The following is a 19,916-nucleotide window of genomic DNA, read 5'->3' on the forward strand; positions in this document are numbered from 1 at the left end:
CCAAAACGAGTCTTGAGGAATCAAGGTGAATATATAGTTGAGTCAGTGGGATGATTAACACTTCCTGTTAAGGCTCTCCTGGGATTCCCCAAAGACTATAGGACTTCGAATTCCCTGAGTGAATTCAAGTAAATTCTCTCGAATAATTCACTGTTTTGCCCTTAATACTTTTACCAGTCGAGGTTGTCGCTATTGCTATGGCTGCGATTGTGTTGCTCTAGGATAATGTTTTAAGTGAAACACGATTTTGAACTGTCAAAGCGCATACAAAAAGCTTTTAGACGCGAACTAAAAGTGAAAGCAAACCAAAGCGAAGTGGAGGAAATTCAAATTGTATTTGCGCCCTTGAACGGCACTGGGGGGTGCGGACTTCAATTAATTTTTTTCCATTTATGATCATGATTGTCGCATCCTGGCGATTATTTTTGAAAGCGGCGTTGAATCACTGGGAGTTACGTGAAATATTCATTTCATCTTTGTTTGTTGTTTCGTTGTAAGATTTGTAAAAGAAACTTTACTTAAGTAAATAATACCAAAGTAGGGCTGGAATTGATTCTGAGGCGTTGAGTCATCTTACACTTGACCAGTAGAGCCTTGTCAGTGACTCGAAGCTTTTGGTTCTTTTCAGCAAAAAGACTTGTTTTGGACTAGATATGGTTCTGGATTGTTTACTAATTCAGTATTGAACTAGATAAAAAAAAGTTTCAGCATGCTTCCTACAACGTCTGATGTTTTAGTTTTACATGGTATGAGAAAGTCACATAACCCCCTGAATCAGAACAGTCAGACTGAAACGAATTTCCAGAAATGCGATTTGATTTGAATATGATTTCAAACCACATATGAATGTAATTGCATTTCATATGATTTTTTGCTATTCACACTTGCTAAATCTGATCGGATTTAAATAGGATTTACACAAAAATTGGATTTGGTCTGAATGTATAGCATATCAGTGTGTGGAAGAGGTTGCTTTACAATACTTGTCTTGTTCAATTCAATGGTGCCAGTTTATCACTTTACAAACAATCAGAACATTTTTAAAGTAAATCAATGAACAAATTAATTAATCTGATTTATCACCTATAAAACATACAAACATTGATTCAAGTACTAGTGATGGGTCGTTCGCGAACGAGCCGGCTCTAAGAGCCGGCTCTTTTACGTGAACGTCGGGAGCCGGCTCACATATCTGAAGAGCCGACTCTATTTTTAAAAACAAAGCCTATAGAAATTCAATCATTATGTAATGAATGATTTAAATTTTATTTAAAACAATAGACTAATAATTCAAAGAATAACACAAAAAAATATAATTATATAAGCCTAGGCGCACACACTAGTGATGGGCATTCCGGCTCTTTCGTGAGCCGGCTCGTTTGAAGAGCCGGCTCGTTTCGTGAGCCGGCTCTTTAAATAATAAACTATGATTTTGACTATGATAGGTGTGAAAACAGTTCTAATTAAATTATTAAATGAAATCATACTCGCAATGTCTCACAATTTCACAAATTGTTTTCACACCTATCATAGTCCATAGCTGGCTCACAAAAAAGAGCCGGAATGCCCATCACTATCAAGTACAGATGAAGTGATCAATACAAAAGGTCAAGCCAATTTATTTACTCGACCAGATTATTAAAAAACAAATACTTGCGTTTCCACATTGGTTCACATTTTATGCAAAACAGCAGGTAATCGTTATCAACTAACGCAAAGCAATTAGTTTGCAAATCTGATTGAATTGTCTCCACCCACAATTTAGACTAGTAGGGCCTTAACTCAATCACCAGTATTAAACCATTGTCTGTAGTCTATAGAAAGAGTTAGTGCTTGAGGTTTTAATAGCTTGTAAAGAGTGAAATCTCTAGCAGTCACTCTTGAAACTGAAAACACCAACTGCTCTTTTTCCAGCAACTGAAGATGTGGTGGATTCTGCTTTTCTTAGAATGGCTGGTGGACTGGGCTCGTGGCACGTTCTGGTATATTTCTGGCAGGAGAAGTGGACTGTGCAAGGAGACTATCAGTCCTCCTGGCCCACTAGTTGTAGACCAGAAGAAAAAGTACAGAGTGCTCCGAAAAGGTATGTAAACTTTTTAATGCATGCTAGTGAAACAAGCTGACCATAAATGAGAGGTGTCCATTGTTAAAGGTGCTAAAGAGGATGTTTTGTTTTATACATTTTTGCAATATTACTTGAAACTGTCTTTACTAACTGATAAAAGACTATTTATTAGGTGCACTGAAAGGAATAATATTAATATACATCATCTGTGCACGAGGTAGGGCCTTAAAAACATCAGCCAATTGGCCCTCTGGCTTGTCAATCACTGCCATGACGTTCCTTGTGAGAGACGAGCGTGGCTGCACGCTCCAGAAACTTTCCACACTCCACAGGCGCCGCATGCAATGTTTTTGTCTGGAGACAGGAGTAACAACTGCAGATTATGAGTTACCTGCGGTGAGTCCGACATAATGAATCCACTAACACAACACAGCGAATGCTGGTGGTAAACACTCGTGTTCCAATACGAGTGTTTACAAGTTTTGGGAGGCGTTCCTTCGGAGGAGGGGGGGTTCTTACGCATGCGCTCATTTCAAAAACTCAGTAACAGTCTTTTGTTTCTCAGTCGATGAAAAGATCCTCTTTAGCACCTTTAACTAATGTTATTTCTTGACCTACAGAATTTGATGAATATGAAGTGCCCATAAGCTTGGATGTCATTGTGATTGGCAGTGGTATTGGTGGTTTGACTGCAGCAGCAACTTTAACCAAACTAGGAAAGAAAGTCCTGGTGTTGGAGCAAGACAAGCAGGCAGGAGGCCTGTGTAAGACCTTCACTGAGAAAGGCTTTGAGTTTGACGCTGATAAGAACCTCCGATGTTCATGGCGTTACATAAGTGAACAAATGCTGAGTATCTCAACTACTTTCACTCACTTAATGTGCATTTTTGTCAAAGGCTTCCATTATGTTGGACAACTTCATGAGAATGGCTTCCTGAAAGTTGCACTGGATCTGATCACTGATGGCCAGGTGCATTTTGCTGAGCAGGGTTCCCATGTGGACACTGTTGTTATCAGTAAAGGAACTCAATGTAAAGAATACACTATTTACAATGGCAAGAAACAGATGGAGGCTCATCTGAAGCAGTTTTCCCAATGATACTAAAGTGGTAGAGGAGTTCTTCAAAATCATGAAGGTATTTAGTTGATTGGTTCAGAAGTTTCTTATCAGGCATTAGAGTATGGTTTGTTACGAATTGTCTTTTCCTTATAGATCTGTTCCAAGAAGATCCATCTGCTGTGTATGTTGAAGATGGTCCCACTCTGGTTTGCTCGCTTCATATTGTGGAGTGGAATCGCTGACTTGATCTCCCCAATTTTCGGATACTTCCGCACCAGTACAACAGACATGGTCAAGACTTTTTATCAGCAACCGTGACCTCTTCACGTTGTCTTCTCAAATATTTTATGGTAAAAGAAATGTCTATATTGTGTTACCAAGTTATTTAGCCTTTTAATGCATTTGAGATTAAATGGAATTAACTCTTCCTTCAAGGTGTCCCACCCAAAAACTCCAGCCTCATGACTGATGCCCCTTTCCTGCACCACTCCAAGTGTGGTGTGTATTATCTTAAGGGAGGTGCTAGTGAGATCCCATACCACATCATCCAGGTTTTGGAGAAGCCTGGAAGAAGAGTCCTGGTCAATGCTCCTGTGTCCAGTATTTTAGTTGATGGAATACGTTTTTAAATGGTCCCAGTAGCTTCGTCTCTATTGCAATCAATAAAACGGTTTTATTGGAAAACTAGGTAAATGTGCTATGTGCATTAAAATATGAATACAACATTAAAAAGTCAACCATTGATGGGTTTTGTTGATGTACCGCAACTACAGAATGAACCTCTAACAAGTCATCAGAAATGTCCGAGCTTGCTTAACGACAACCAGGAACTAACTGTGCATGTAGTCAATTGACTGTTTAATTTACATCAAGCTGCCAGAACTAGGTCTTGAGTCTTGTGTAGTCAGACTTGACAGCCCAAATGATTTTGGAGAAAATTGCAATTTGTGTCCCAAAATAATACTACTACCTTGTGCACTATTCATCTAAAGTTCTTAATTCACTGACTTGGTAACTTTTCATGGTATGTCACTAGATGTCAGCATTTTAGTTTAAGGAGTTTTAGCCAACAACTGGACCCTACTGTTCCTGAATTTCAGTTGGGAATGAGAGGGGTACTTGATTACATTAGCAAGAAATTCTGTACACAAAATAGACTGCAGCCCATTACACTGCAGAATTAAAATGATTACACTATTTTTGGGATGTCCATCCCTTTGTTTTGGTTGCACATGGTTGTAAAAACTGTTTTCTATAGGTGGAACTTTTTTTTGCCTAAAACGATGAGCTGGAAGCTAGAGCATTTCAGCGGTGCTGTTAAACCATGTGATCTGAAACTGCTATTGAATTATATTGCTTTTTAGTATTGTGAGGGAATCATTGAATCAGTCACTCAGTTTATTATGGGTTGTTCACTGAGTCTTAACATTAAATTCTCTCATTTAAAGTACAGATATTGAAAGGACATCAGCTAAATAATCAACGCATCTTGTTTTTAAACAACAGGTAAGACAAAACAACAGCATAATTTATAAGCTACTGTGCTTAAAGACTTTTTTTCCCCCAGAAAATGGCAAGATATTATTGATCCATCAATCATGATTGCAAATTATACTTGTCTAGCTTATGTTTATTGTTATATTAAGTTCACTTCATCTCCCCTTTTTTCATCAGAATGGAGAAAAGTCTACAATTGACTTTTTTTTTTTTAAATGTATGACTCTACTGTAATCACTAAAAATGTGCTTTGTGATCTAGTTTGCATGATTTGTAGTTCATTGCATATGTTATGGTGCTTTGGATGCCTGAATTGCCTTCACACACAACTGCCACTGACTGAATGGACTGCAAAGCAGTTCCTTTGCTTTCAAATGCAGCCAGTAGGCCAGTATTTACGCATGCATATTTGCATGATGAAATGCAGTAACTCACAACATAAACACATTTGCCCACCTCAGAGTCGATTATCTTGAGGAAGAGTTTGCTTTATAAGCATGATTGTCTAAAGTCAGCTCAGTCTCATTTTCCAAAATAATCAATGGTGCCAGTTTATCACTTTACAATCAGGTCTTGAAATATATTTAAAGTACATCAATGAACTATCTGATTTATCACCAACACAATTTACAAACATTGATCCAAGTACAGATGAAGTGATATTAAAAAGATTACATTAGAGTAAGCTGATAAGGAGGGAAACATTTCTCCAAGTCAATACAAAATGTCAAGCTGATTTATTTACTCGACCGGATTATAAAAAACAAATACTTGAGTTTCTACATTAGTTCACATTTTATGCAAAACAGCAGTTAATCGTTATAAACAACTAACGCAAAGCAATCAGTTTGCAAGTCTGATTGAATTAAGTGTCTCCTCCCACAACTTACACTAGTAAATAGGGCCTTATCTCAATCACCAATAACAGCTGCCTGCAGTCTTTGGAAAGAGCTGCTGCTCGAGCTTTTAATATCTTATAAAGTGTGAAATCTCCAGCAGTCACTCTTAAAACTGAAAACACCAACTGCTCTTTTTCCAGTAATTAAAGATGTGGTGGATTCTGCTTTTCTTAGAATGGCTGGTGGACTGGGCTCGTGGCACATTCTGGTATTTGTTTGGCAGGAGAAGTGGACTGTGCAAGGAGACTATCAGTCCTCCTGGCCCACTAGTTGTAGACCAGAAGAAAAAGTACAAAGTGCTCCGGAAAGGTATATAAACTTTAGAGGTGTTGCATGCAAGTGAACCATGCTGATTGCAAATGAGAGGTGTCCATTATTAACCAATAATATTTCTTGGCCTACAGAATTTGATGAATTTGAAGTACCCAGAAACTTGGATGTTATTGTGATTGGCAGTGGTATCGGTGGTTTGACTGCAGCAGCAACTTTAGCCAAACTAGGAAAGAAAGTCCTGGTGTTGGAGCAAGACAAGCAGGCAGGAGGCCTGTGTAAGACCTTCACTGAGAAAGGCTTTGAGTTTGATGCTGGTAAGAACCTCAATGATGTTCATGGAGTTACATAAGTGATCAAATGTTGAATATCTCAACTTCTATAATTTACACAATTTGTCAAGGCTTCCATTATGTTGGACAACTTCATGAGAATGGCTTCCTGAAAGTTGCATTGGATCTGATCACTGATGGCCAGGTGGATTTTGCTGAGCAGGGTTCCCATGTGGACACTGTAGTTATTGGTAAAGGAACTCAATGTAAAGAATACACCATTTACAATGGCAAGAAACAGATGGAGGCTCATCTGAAGAAGCAGTTTCCCAATGATACTAAAGCAGTAGAGGAGTTCTTCAAAATCATGAAGGTATTTAGTTGATGGTTCTGAAGCTTCTTATCAGGCATAAGAGTATGGTTTGTTACAAATTGTCTTTTCCTTATAGATTTGTTCCAAGAAGATCCATCTGCTGTGTATGCTGAAGATGGTCCCACTCTGGTTTGCTCGCTTCATATTGTGGAGTGGAATCGCTGACCTGATCTCCCCAATTTTCAGATACTCCCGCACCAGTACAACAGACATGGTCAAGACTTTTACCAGCAACCGTGACCTCCTCACTGTTTTTTCTCAAATATTTTATGGTAAAAAAAAAAAAAAAAGTCCCAAGTTATTTTTCCCTTTTAATGCATTTGAGATTAAATAGAATCAACTTTTCCTTCAAGGTGTCCCACCCAAAAACTCCAGCCTCATGATTGATGCCCTTTTCCTGCACCACTCCAAGCGTGGTGTGTATTATCCTAAGGGTGGCGCTAGTGAGATCCCATACCACATCATCCAGGTTTTGGAGAAGCATGGAGGAAGAGTCCTGGTCAATGCTCCTGTGTCCAAAATTTTAGTTGATGGAAAACAAAGTGCATGTGGTGAGTTATGAACTAGGGCTGTGTCACAATGTTTTGTCTTGCTCTTATGGCAGTAAGCCTATTTGTACTGAAACTGGCCTTACAAAAGTGGTAGCATCCACTATATATTTGGCTCCAGTAACTTTCAGATGCATGACACAAACAAGGGCTGTCTCTTTGCTTAGGAGTGGCTGTGAATACCGGAGGTAAAGATGTTGAAATCTGGGCTCCTGTGATCATTTCAAATGCTGGCATGTTCACCACCTTCAAGAAGCTTCTGACTCCAGAGATCCAAGCAAATCGAAGTAAGTGACAGAATGTCTTCAAGTGGTCTAATGTACTTTACCCATGTACCCCCCCCCCATGTATTAATAAGCATTTTCTGCTTCTCGCAGAGATCCAGGATTATGTTCATACCCTAAAGCCAGGCAAAGGCTTTTTCCAGGTGTTTGCAGGCTTTAATGCCACTAAGGAAGAACTGGGAATCTCCTCAACCAACATGCGACTCTATAAGAGCAACAACATGGATGAAGAGTAGGCATTCAGTCAAATCACTTTCTTCAGTATGTTAAGTTAATCTTTATACTCTCCATGAACTAACAATTGACTTTCTTATTTAGCATGGAGGAGTACTTTGACTTTGACAAGGAGGACGCACCTGACGGCATCCCCATGATGTATATTTCCTTCCCCTCTGCAAAGGATCCCACCTCGTGCACTCGTTTCCCAGGTTAATTTCTTCTCTGTATTTTGTACAACCGGAACCATCAAAGTAAACTTTAACCATCAAAGTAAACCAACTAAAGTGTAACTTATTATTGGTTTTGTTTTAGGGCAGTCACGCATGGTGATCCATACTATGGTCAATCCAAAGTGGTTTGGACAGTGGAACAATCTCAGTGAGACTGAAAGAGATGAAGAATATGAAAGATACAAGATGAGATTTGCTAATCATCTCTTTGACTGGGCGTGTGTCCACTTCCCCAAGCTGAAAGAGAAGGTTTTTTTTTTTTTTTTTTTCTTTTTTTTTTTCTTTCCCTCTCCTGTCCTATGAGTGCTGCTTGATTAACTAATAAAGTGACAAATGTAACTTGGCTGATCTGTTTCCTGACTTTTGTAGTTGGTGATGTTGCATGCAGTCAGTCCCATCAACATGCATGGGCTGGGGGCCACATATGGGTCCATGCTGTCTGCAGAACACAGTCTGGAGAGATTCGAACCTCTGAACATTGCCAAGATCAGGTGCAACACTCCCATCAAGAACCTCTACCTGTCAGGTAATATTCCTTATAACTTTGTTAAAAGCTCTCAGGTAGCTATTTTGGCCCATTACAATGTCATACAGGGTGACTACTTGAGTGTATATGACTGGCTGTATACACTACATAACCTATTTTATATATAAAATATAAAATTCCCCCCCCCCGACAGGACAAGATGTCTTTTCTGGTGGCTACTCTGGTGCTCTGCATGGTGGTCTTCTCTGTGCTTCAAGTGTTGTGGATCATTGTCTGTATGTTGACCTTCTACTCCAACAAAAGAAACTTAAGCGGAAGGTGGTCAAGAAACTAGAGTGAGACTATATCTATACAGGAAAAGTTATGGTCTATTGACTATATCCTCTTGATGCTGTTCATCTTGATTTGCTGTATGTCTGTCCCCTCTGTTGCAACTCTGAATAAAGCTGTGACTACTGCACAATGTGTTCCTGGTAATATATGGTATTGACGTGTAGTGGAATTTACAGTTGGAGACCAGATGATGAATACAGACCTGGAGTCAAGGTTTAAAAATCAAAGAATCTTACTGTAGAGTAGTTTCAGTAGTCCGCTTCAACACTCCCAAGGAGTTCATAGGCTGTCCTGCGTACACATTCAATACAGCATCAATTATACTAACAGAATCAACCGTCATTGCTTCAGGTTGACTGATTCTGATTGGTTAAGAAATAAACTGAAATGTCCACATGGACTGATGGGCAGAAGCACATCTCAAATTATACAGATGAAAACGCAACCCTGGTTTAAGCACAGAGTGACCTCAGGTCACAGAACTGCTCTTCTAGGTGCCAATTTGTTAGGGGGTAAAAAAACAAGTCCTTCATGCAGGGTGCCAGTTCATCTTCACAAATGCTCTGTAACAAGAATACCAACATGCATACAGATATTGCCCCTTGAAGTTTGTGAGCTCTAACACTAAACAGGATACATCCCCAAAACATCTTGATAAGTATCTATCTTGGTAGTCTAGTGACTTAAAGATGTAGTAAAAATAGCTAGCTAATCATATTCTGGAGGTCATTGAAATCCATTTACTACTTGGGATTAATACTGAGTATTAATTTGATTAAATCAAAAGAAACATTGAAGAGACAGTGGATTCCAGAATCCACCCCTTTGAGATGCATGAGTTTACATCATGCTGCCAGAATTAGGTCTTGTGTAGTCAGACTTGACAAACCAAATGGTTTTGCAAAAAACAGTTTGTGTCCCAAAATAATACTGCTACCTTGTGCTGTTCACTTAAAGTTCTTAAAAATGGTAACTGTTTATGGCCTGTCACTAGATGGCAGCATTTTCTAGCTTTAGTTTATTGTAAGGAGTTTTAGCCAACAACCAGACATTATTGTTCCAGAATTTCAAGTTTGGATGGGATGGGTACTTAATTACATTAGCAAGATACAAATTATGTACACAAAATAGATTGTAGCCCATTACGCTGCAGAACAACAATGGATTACACTATTTTGGAATGTTCATCACTTCATTTTGAAAGGGCATTATGTTGTGAAAACTGGCTTCTCTGTGAAACTTAGTTTGCCTAAAAAGATGAGCTGGCAGCCAGAGAAATTCAGCTGTGCCATTAAACCGTGTGATCTGAAACTGCTCAGATTTTGCACAGATTTTTGCTAGTGTTCATTTATCATAAGATATATCAAGGAACATCCTTAATCATATCTAAAAGAAAATGGTGGGATTTTACTTGAATCAAAAGCTCATTTTAAAGGGCACCTATTATTTCCATTTTTACAAGGTGTAATTTAAGTCTCAGGTGTCCCCAGAATGTGTCTGTGAAGTTTCAGTTTAAAATACTTCACAGATAATTTATAAATACATGTTGTAAATAGAGTGGTGCAGGTATGATGTCACTTTGTAGGCCAACCCGGAAGTTAGTGCCACACGGGTTCTCTCGATTGAAAGCCTATGCATTTTTCCCATAGACTTTTGGAAAATCACAAAAAATAAGCTCTGTATTTAAAAAGGGTTATGATACTTACACGTTTTGTCCATTAATTTCCACAGATGAACATAACTTTTATGATGTTTGAAGCCTAAATGCCAGAACTAAAAAGCTAAAAGTAGGCTATAAACGAACTACACCATGGTCGCTCGACTTCAACATCACCATCACTAAGCTTCCGACAACTCTTTCAGTTTTTATATAAAAACATTTTCCCAGCATGTTTGAGTTAAAATAGTTTATAAGAGTACAATTATGAGCATAATGAGGCTGTAAAAGCAGACTGAGCTCACCTTCTCAGAGTGATGACAATTAATGTCCCTGACCGCCTGTGTAGTCCCATTTAGCCACTTGTTAGCAATTGCCTTTTTCAAAACACATAACAGCTTAAAAAAAATTACAAGTGGGGTAATACTGATGCATTTTATGTCGTAGAATAAAATGTGAAACTGTCTTGAGCTTGCGTTCACCACAGACCTAATTTCAGCCATTTAACCAAAATCCCATTCAAAAAACTAGGGCTGGGTAAAAAATATTGATTTCTCAATTTTAATCGATTCTCATTTTTACGAACGATATTGATTCTTAAATCCCAAGAATCGATCAGTCTAGTCTGATTTCAGTTGATGAATGAGCAGAATATGTAGCGCCTCCCATCCAATAAATCACAATAATCTTTGTGCTTTGTTACTTTTGATATGAAGCAAAGTCTCATATTTCAAATGACTTCCATCTTATTATGAGATTCAAAAAATAAATATCGTTTTGGCACTGTTTAATGTGGCATGACAGATCGCTTTAGCACCAAAGAGAAGCGGCAGCACGGAGCGCATGTGAACATCCTCTCCTCCGCTTTAATACCAGTTACAGCGCGAAATAAACATGAATAAACATCTGAAGGTATGTTAAAATATACAGTACAACTTACCGAAATCCGTATCATGTCTCGTGTAATAGCTCAATCAGTGTTTCAACCTCGGAAAGACGTCAGTAAAACAGCTTGTAAACAATGTCACGTAACGTCATATTTACCTCAGAAAAACATATTCAGTGACCATAAACTCAGTCAGCTAGAAAAATGAACTCTAGAGAGCAACATTCTGATAAATATAGATATGCATCGATATATTTATTATAATTTTTGATGTTCTTCAATATTTAATGCATGTTTGAATAAATCAGTTATGACAGTCGCTTTTTAAATGTTTATATTTCCAAAAAATGAATTGGAGTAGAAATAAACTTTATTTATAATAAAAACATGGAGTGTAATTTAATTGTTTGTATATAAATAAGTTAATTTAACCTTCAATATTATTAGAGTAGTACCAACTTATATGTGTAGTTTACAGCATTAGTTGAGAGATTTTTTTCCTCTAGAAAATTTGCCATGTACTGTAACTGAAATACTACATCCAAAATAATCGATATCGAATCGAAATCGTAATTGAACCTAAAGAATGTGAATAGTAATCGAATCGAATCGTGAAAATTGTGTCAATACCAAGCCCTACAAAAAACCCATTGACTTCGGGGCGATGGAACCGGAAGTGTTAAAATGCTAACTCGCTTCCGCATTTTGGCCTACAAAGTGATGTCATACCTGCACCACTCTATACCCATTTCTGACTACAGTCCAGAACATGCTGTTTTCGTGCATGTGCCTTTAAATGCAAATGAGCTGCTGTGCCCCGCCCCCTCTCTACGATCACGGCTCTGGATCACGGTTCCTCCCCAGTCTCTTTTTTATAGTCTATGTTCCTGCCTCAATCGGATTTTCTGCCAAAAAACAAGGCATCTGTTTGATTTTGATTATCATCTATGTCGTGATCACTCTCACGGATAGCATAGTTCTTTCATCATTAAAGTTTATTATTTCCACGCGTTTTAAAGCTATATCAGTTTAAACTTCTAATGGATTGTTTTCTGAGCAGACTAGCTGGCTGTCAGACGTCAAGTCTCGTGAGTAACTTCTCTGTCACATTTTTTGATTTGTTTAAATTGTCAAATACACACAGGGTTCTGTCACACACAGTTCACATAAACACAGTCATTTATATCTGTGAACGTAAATAGCAGGCAATGTTACAGAAATCATATGTGTATATTAGATCTGTGGCGCATTCCCTTAAAAAAATAAAACTAATACACTGCGTTCAGCGGCTCAGATGTACGTAAATGAAGACTGTTCCCTTTCGATACTTCACTCGTACTGCGTATGGGGAAAGGTCTCCTTTTTCCCCGTTACTGAAGCCTTTTTCAATAACGCAGTGTAACTGCATCGTCATTGGTTCACTCATAGACAAGTTGTTGAACCAATGACGGCACGGCATAGCTGCGCGACCTATGGCGACAGAGCGCGCGAATATTCCCGCCGAAATGGGCGGGGTTTAGGGCTATATAAGCGGGCGTTTCGCCATAAGATTTCAGTTCTCTCTCCTTCAGCGACGACTTCACATCGCTCCTCGCTGATCTCCGGCTGAAGCCTTCGCCGCCTGGAAGAAGCTCGCCTGGAAAGAAGCTCTCGCCGCCGTCGAAGAGGCTCCCGCAGCGGACTGCTGAGCTCGCCGAGGAAGAAGCGCCGGCGCCCTCGTCGACTGCCGCCTCGAGCGCCGTCTCGAGCCGCCCGCTTCCCGCTTCCGGCCGCCTGCCAGCCCGTCTCCTGCCGCCATCCGGCGCGCCTAAAAGAGTGATTTTCCCGCGGTTTATTGCCGCTCTAAAAGAGCTTTCCAACAGCGGTTTTCACTGCTCTAGCGGCCCTCGCCGCTCTAAAAGAGCCCCTCAAACGCCGTTTTCACGGCGGCGGCGTTGTTACAAATGCCGTGCCACTCGTGTGGCACATGCAGAGCCCCTCTGCATGACGACGACGGTCACGGTGAGTGCGTCGGCTGCCTGGGCAGACCCCATGCAGAGGCCGCGCTCACCGGGACCTCGTGTTCTCACTGTGAGAACATGAGTCTCGCCTCTCTGCGCTCGCGGATCGCCTTCTTCAGTGAAGGCGATCTCGCCGCTCGTGCCCTCCCGTCTTCTTCCTCCCGCGAGCCAGCTAGGAAGAGACGGAGGGGTAGAGCGGCCCAGTGCACGGAGTTGGATGACGTCACGCCGGCTTCCCCGCGTGCCTCACCCTCTCCCCCGAGAGAGCAGTCCCCCGTCCTGTTCTCCCGCCCTGAGCTGCGTCCCTCGGCAGATGCGAGCGACCTCATCTCTTTTGGCGGTTCTGAGGACTAGCCGCTTGATGACGTCATGTCTCTCGCGGCCTCTGAATCCGAAGGTTGGGCCGGTGATTCTGACCCCGCCCGCTTTCCTTCGCTGGAGCCCATTGACTGCAAGCCGGGTATGGATGCCGAGCTCTTCCGCATCCTTTCGAAAGCAGTAGAGGTTTTGGACCTCGAATGGGCTCCGCCAGAGGAGCCATCACGGAGCAGGCTCGATGAGTGGTTCCTGCCGGGTTCCCACCAGGCCCCTTGTCAACGCGCCGCACCGTTTTTCCCAGAGGTTCACAATGAGCTGACGAAGTCATGGCGCGCCCCGTATTCTGCCCGCCTATGTACTACGCATTATTCAGCTCTCACCTCTGTGGATGGCTCTGAAGAGAAGGGTTACGAGCATTTACCGCCCCTGGACGAAGCGGTGGCGGCTCACCTCTGTCCCCCCACGGCTGTGGGTTGGAAAACTAAGAGGGCCCTTCCATCCAAGCCCTGCAGGACCACTTCTGCCCTGGCTGGCAGAGCATATACGTCCGCGGGCCAGGCTGCCTCAGCGCTGCACGCCATGGCTATTCTCCAGGTGTTTCAAGCGAAGCTCCTCCGTTCTCTGGATGAGTCCGGCGTCGATGCACCTGCCTTCCGTGACCTCCGCAGCGCCACTGACTTAGCCCTGCGTGCCACAAAGGCCACAGCTCAGGCCATTGGACGATCCATGGCCAGCCTGGTCGTGCTTGAGCGCCATTTGTGGCTCAATCTGACCGAGATTAAGGAGATGGACAAGACGGCCTTTTTGGATGCCCCGGTCTCTCCTTCTGGTCTCTTCGGGCCAGCAGTAGAGAGCTTTACGGAGCATTTTACTGCAGCACAAAAGTCATCTCAGGCTATGCGACACTTCCTGCCTAAACGCCCTAGCTCCACGTCTGCTTCCAGCCGCCCCAAGTCTGTGCCGGCTCAGCAGAACAAAACTGCCCCTCTACCTCTCAGGCAGCACCACCCAAGGAACAGCGCCATCGTAAGCGCTCCTCCTTCCCGAGGCAATGTCAGGGACCCCGGCCTAAGATTACGCTGGACCCGACGCCTCCTAAGCCCTCCTGATATTTCAGGAAGGAAGAGGATGGGGCAAAGTCTCGCCACGGCCGGACCACCCCAAAAGCTCTTTCGTTCCACCCCCCTCCGCCTCGTTCAGCTCCGGGCGTGGGAGATATGTTCAGTGTTGTACTAACTGGGCCCAGTGCTGCGTCCATGCAAAACGCTATTCTTATGGCGAACACTATGAATATTCTACCTTCTCTAAGAAAGAGCGAAGTTCCTCTTCCACTCTCCCCGCTGCACGGGCCCCCGATTGGCGGCCCGTCACCCGATACCATTCAGCCCCTTGTCACGCGGGCCGAGGCCTGGCGGGCCATCCCCGGAGTGTCAAGCTGGGTTCTGGGAACCATAAGTCGAGGCTACTCGCTTCAGTTCGCCCGAAGGCCCCCGCGCTTCAGCGGGGTGCTTCAGACTTCAGTCAACACGGACGACGTTCATGTCCTCCGAGCCGAAGTCATGTCTCTTCTGAGGAAAGGAGCTATAGAAATAGTCTCCCCCTCAGAGAGCAATTCGGGGTTCTACAGCCGTTATTTTCTAGTTCCCAAAAAAGATGGCGGTCTCAGACCCATCTTAGATCTCAGGCTCTTGAACCTCTCCCTCATGAGACGGAAGTTCAAGATGCTAACGCTGAAGCAGATCCTCGCGCAGGTTTGCCCCGGGGACTGGTTCTGCTCGCTGGACCTGAAAGATGCATACTTTCACATCCAGATAGCCCCCCATCACAGGCGATTCTTGAGATTCGCGTTTGAGGGTGTGGCTTACCAATATATGGTCCTTCCATTCGGACTGTCCCTAGCTCCTCGCATTTTTACCAAGTGCATGAACGCAGCGCTTTCCCCACTGAGACAGATGGGAATCCGGGTTCTCAATTACCTCGACGACTGGCTCATCCTAGCCCAGTCACGAGCCGAGCTGGAGCATCACAGATCCGTGTTACTCAGCCACTTGGAGTGCCTGGGTCTCAGGGTCAACTTTGCCAAGAGCTCACTGCTCCCCAGCCAGCGTATAACGTTCCTGGGTGCAGTTTTCGACTCAGTCCGTATGACGGCTGTAGTATCTCCAGAGCGCGCTCTGGCCATTCAGCAGCTCGCGGCATCGGTCAGGAACAGAGCCTATTTCCCTCTGAAGTTTTTCCAGAGGATGCTAGGGCTGATGGCTTCCGCCTCCCCGGTTCTGCAGCTCGGCCTTCTTCGGATGCGGCCTCTGCAGTACTGGTTGAAGTTCCGGGTCCCTCCTCACGCCTGGCGGCACGGCCGCCTGCGTCTCAGGGTCAATCAGGCCTGTTTGGCGGCTCTGAAACCCTGGATGAACCCTGTATGGTTCAGCCAAGGGGTACCCCTACAGGCGGTGTCCAGAAGGACGGTGCTCTCAACGGATGCGTCCAACACAGGTTGGGGCGCTCTTTGCGAGGGCAGACCGGCCTTCGGCTCGTGGTCTCACGAGGAATGCCATCTGCACATCAACTGCCTCAAGATGTTGGCAGTAATTCGAGCCCTTCATGCGTTCCAGGCACACCTGACAGGGCGCCACGTCTTAGTCCAGTCGGACAGCATGACAGTGGTGTCATACATAAATCACCAGGGCGGTCTTTCGTCCAGCCGCTTATGCGCTCTGGCGAAGCGTCTTCTGGAATGGGCATCACCGAGGTTTCAGTCGCTCAGGGCGACTCACATACCCGGGAGAACAAACTTGGGAGCAGACATGCTATCTCGGAGCAATGTCCCCTCAGACGAGTGGATGCTCCACCCCCAGACGGTTCTCATGATCTGGGAGTTCTTCGGAAAGGCAGAGGTAGACCTCTTCGCTTCAGAAGGCAACTCTCACTGCCCAATTTATTTCTCGAAGGAGGAAGATGCGCTGGCCCATGTCTGGCCCAGCACCCTCCTTTACGCTTTTCCCCCGATCGCTCTGATCCCACAGGTCATCAGACGAATCAGGGAAGACAAGCACAGAGTCCTCCTGGTGGCCCCGCTCTGGAGGAGCCAAGTTTGGTCCTCAGAGCTGTTCAGGCTTTCCACAAAAGCTCCGTGGCCGATCCCCCTGAGACGGGACCTCCTCTCTCAGGCGAACAGGACGATTTGGCATCCCCAGCCAGAACTCTGGGCTCTGCACCTCTGGTCCCTCGACGGGAGCCTGCTAACCTCCCCGGGGACGTGCTGAATACCATTTCTCAGGCAAGAGCTCCGTCCACGAGACGCCTCTACGCCCAGAAATGGTCGGTCTTTGTTGACTGGTGTTCTACACGCAACATAGACCCAGTGGAGTGTGACGTATCTCCGATACTGTCTTTTCTCCAGGAGCGTTTGAATCTGGGTCGCACCCCTTCAACGCTCAAAGTTTACGTAGCAGCCATTGCAGCGTTTCACGCTCCTATCGCTGGCCAGTCAGTGGGACGAAACAACTTTGTGGTGCGTTTCTTGAGAGGTTCTAGGCGATTAAATCCTCCTCGTCCTCTCACTGTTCCCACCTGGGACCTCTCTTTGGTCCTCAGAGCTCTTAAAGGGCCTCCCTTTGAGCCACTGCGTTCAGCTGACCTCAGGCCCCTGACACTCAAAACCGCTCTGCTACTTGCACTAGCATCGGTTAAGCGAGTTGGTGACTTGCAGGCCCTCTCCGTGAGCCCTGCATGCCTTGAGTTCGGGCCCAACGACTCCAAAGTCGTTTTGAAACCTAGGCATGGCTATGTCCCTAAGGTGCTCTCGACTCCATTCAGAGCACAGGTTATTTCCCTCTCAGCGCTTCCTCCCTCGTCGGACGAGCAAGAGTTGGAACTACTCTGCCCTGTCAGGGCATTAAGGACCTACGTTGATCGATCACAGCCTTTTCGGCAATCTGATCAGCTCTTTATCTGCTTTGGTGGCCGCACCAAAGGGTCTTCGGTCTCAAAGCAACGTCTTTCGCGTTGGATAGTCGACGCTATTGCTCTTTGTTACTCCTCTATGGGCCTCGACTGCCCCATAGGAGTTAGAGCTCACTCTACTAGAGGAATGGCTTCCTCTTGGGCCTGGTCTAGTGGAGTTTCGATTAAAGACATCTGTGAGGCGGCCGGCTGGTCCTCGCCGTCCACTTTTGTCAGATTTTATCATTTGGACGTCCCGACCTTACAAGCTCGGGTCCTCTCGGTATGATCCAGCGGCCTCTATCGAGCTCCGCTTCATGCCACTCTGGGAGTTAACTCCCTTTTTGTAGTGTAACGAGGGTTCGACGGCTCCGGCCTTCTCACTTGTCCTCTGGTTCCCTCACGGTGCCCAAGACAAGTCCAGTCGTTCCCTGCCGTGGCACGGCGCGGTTGAATTCGTTCCCCATACGCAGTACGAGTGAAGTATCGAAAGGGAACGTACTCGGTTACTAACGTAACCTCGGTTCCCTGAGATACGGAACGAGTACTGCGTTACATGCCGTGCCACGAGGCTGCGGCTTCAGTGTCGTCGCTTCAGTCGAATGACCTGAAATCCTATGGCGAAACGCCCGCTTATATAGCCCTAAACCCCGCCCATTTCGGCGGGAATATTCGCGCGCTCTGTCGCCATAGGTCGCGCAGCTATGCCGCGCCGTCATTGGTTCAACAACTTGTCTATGAGTGAACCAATGACGATGCAGTTACACTGCGTTATTGAAAAAGGCTTCAGTAACGGGGAAAAAGGAGACCTTTCCCCATACGCAGTACGAGTGAAGTATCGAAAGGGAACCGAGGTTACGTTAGTAACCGAGTACGTTATGTTACTCTTACATCCAACAACAAAAGATCTCAATTACTTACCAGACATTGTTGTCCCTACAACTGCTCCATTGCGGAGAAAATGGCGGACACATATGACGCCACTTTCCCGCCGAAAACGCGCTCCCTCAGCTGGACTGAGTGGCAAAAGAACCTGCTGCGTGACTGGATTTAATAGGAGAACTGCGAAAACGAGAGTAAAGCTAACGAATTACAGTAAAGGTTGGAATTGAATGTGTTCCTTAAAACTTGTCAAATAAACCTGACCCATGGATATTGACATACAGCCAGAAGTCGTGTTTCATGACATTTATATGTGCCTGATTTCGACGCCGGGGAAATACATAAAGCAAATCTGCCTGTGAACGCTTTATATAACTCCAATAGGATTAAAGCAGCGTAATCACTTAAATGTTATATATATCGTCATATTGTCCAGCCCTAAAACTTATATAGTTTTATAGTTTTGTCAGTGTTTATTTAAAAACACCCAATTACGCAGAATATAAGATGGAAATATTTAATTGATGATTTTTCAAAATAATATATAACAATACAATATATACGGTATGATTTTACCTCAAAATCCAACAATTTGACACAAAATGATAACTGCAACTCCATATTTCTCTCCCTGGAGTCCAGCTGTTTCTGTGAATTGCGGCAATCCATTTGCTTTTTTTTCCCCTGTTGCTTTCTACAGTTTTTAAATATATACCTCAGGGTGTCAAAGGAATTTGTACAGTCAGTCGCAAAGCTCTTACCCGTTTTGGATGTGTTTTGTGTGTTTTTCGCGACATTCACGCTGAAAACCAATGCTGCCGCTCAGTCTTTTGCCACTTAGTGGTGTAACCGCAGTCTTAACGGTCGACGGTGACGTCACGTGCATACCCTCTATTGCTCGCTGAGGGCGGAAACTATGGTAACGAAGGACTGTCAGTCAGGTGTCGTGGGCGGGGCATGAGCAATGTGACGTCACATTCTTCAGCGAATCAAAATGGCTTGTCTAATGAGACTGCTTTGGTTTAAAGGGTTAGTTCACCCAAAAATGAAAATTCTGTCATTTACTACTCACCCTCATGCCGTTCCACACCCGTAAGACCTTTGTTAATCTTCAGAACACAAATTAAGATATTTTAGTTGAAATCCGATGGCTCCGTGAGGCCTCCATTGAGAGCAATGACATTTCCTCTCTCAAGATCCATAAAGGTACTAAAAACATATTTAAATCGGCTCATGTGAGTACAGTGGTTCAGTATTAATATTATAAAGCGACGAGAATATTTTTGGCTAAATATTGATGGCTGATTTCAAAACACTGCTTCAGGAAGATTCAGAGCATAAATGAATCAGTGTATTTTGGTGATATTTTGACCACTCAAATAGGAATTGTCCCCAATTTCCATTTCAGAAATCTGGTCACCTTAATTTAGCATAATAGGTGCCCTTTCATTTTAATGCCACTTACTGTTGTTTAAAATACTCGATTTTATTACTTTTAAACTTCATAGCTTACCATTGATACTGTTCAATATACAGTAGAGTGCTGCAGGAGTGACGTGTTTTTGTAAAAACCCCGAAATGAGTTATCGTTTTAGCACTTCTGTTTCCATCGTCCCTGAAGTCAATGAGGTTGTTTTTTTTTTGGTCAAATGCCTGAAATAAATTTGGTTAAGAAAATTTTCACTTTTTAAAAA

General features: G+C 43.8%; 1 protein-coding gene and 1 pseudogene across 1 annotated transcript; both read left to right on the plus strand.

The window, feature by feature from the left end:
* The first annotated feature begins 1,739 nt into the window (after positions 1-1,739).
* LOC125270678 lies at positions 1,740-4,398 on the plus strand (annotated as a pseudogene).
* Positions 4,399-5,539: 1,141 nt separating this feature from the next.
* LOC125270677 (inactive all-trans-retinol 13,14-reductase-like) lies at positions 5,540-8,664 on the plus strand. Its single transcript, XM_048194546.1, has 11 exons — positions 5,540-5,830; positions 5,926-6,108; positions 6,195-6,436; positions 6,513-6,708; positions 6,790-6,987; positions 7,152-7,271; positions 7,362-7,500; positions 7,587-7,696; positions 7,800-7,966; positions 8,087-8,243; positions 8,398-8,664. The coding sequence occupies exons 1-11, from the start codon at positions 5,671-5,673 to the stop codon at positions 8,541-8,543; spliced, it is 1,818 nt and encodes a 605-aa protein (XP_048050503.1). The 5' UTR covers positions 5,540-5,670; the 3' UTR covers positions 8,544-8,664.
* The last annotated feature ends 11,252 nt before the right edge of the window (positions 8,665-19,916 follow it).

The sequence above is a fragment of the Megalobrama amblycephala genome, linkage group LG6 (assembly GCF_018812025.1).
Source record: "Megalobrama amblycephala isolate DHTTF-2021 linkage group LG6, ASM1881202v1, whole genome shotgun sequence".
Taxonomy (NCBI): domain Eukaryota; kingdom Metazoa; phylum Chordata; class Actinopteri; order Cypriniformes; family Xenocyprididae; genus Megalobrama; species Megalobrama amblycephala.

Bases quoted from the DNA above. Each gene is read 5' to 3' on its own strand.
- LOC125270677 (XM_048194546.1), top strand. From the start codon at position 5,671: ATGTGGTGGATTCTGCTTTTCTTAGAATGGCTGGTGGACTGGGCTCGT. The intron at 7,697-7,799 runs GTTAATTTCTTC...GTTTTGTTTTAG, and splicing joins CTCGTGCACTCGTTTCCCAG to GGCAGTCACGCATGGTGATC. The intron at 7,967-8,086 runs GTTTTTTTTTTT...TGACTTTTGTAG, and splicing joins TCCCCAAGCTGAAAGAGAAG to TTGGTGATGTTGCATGCAGT.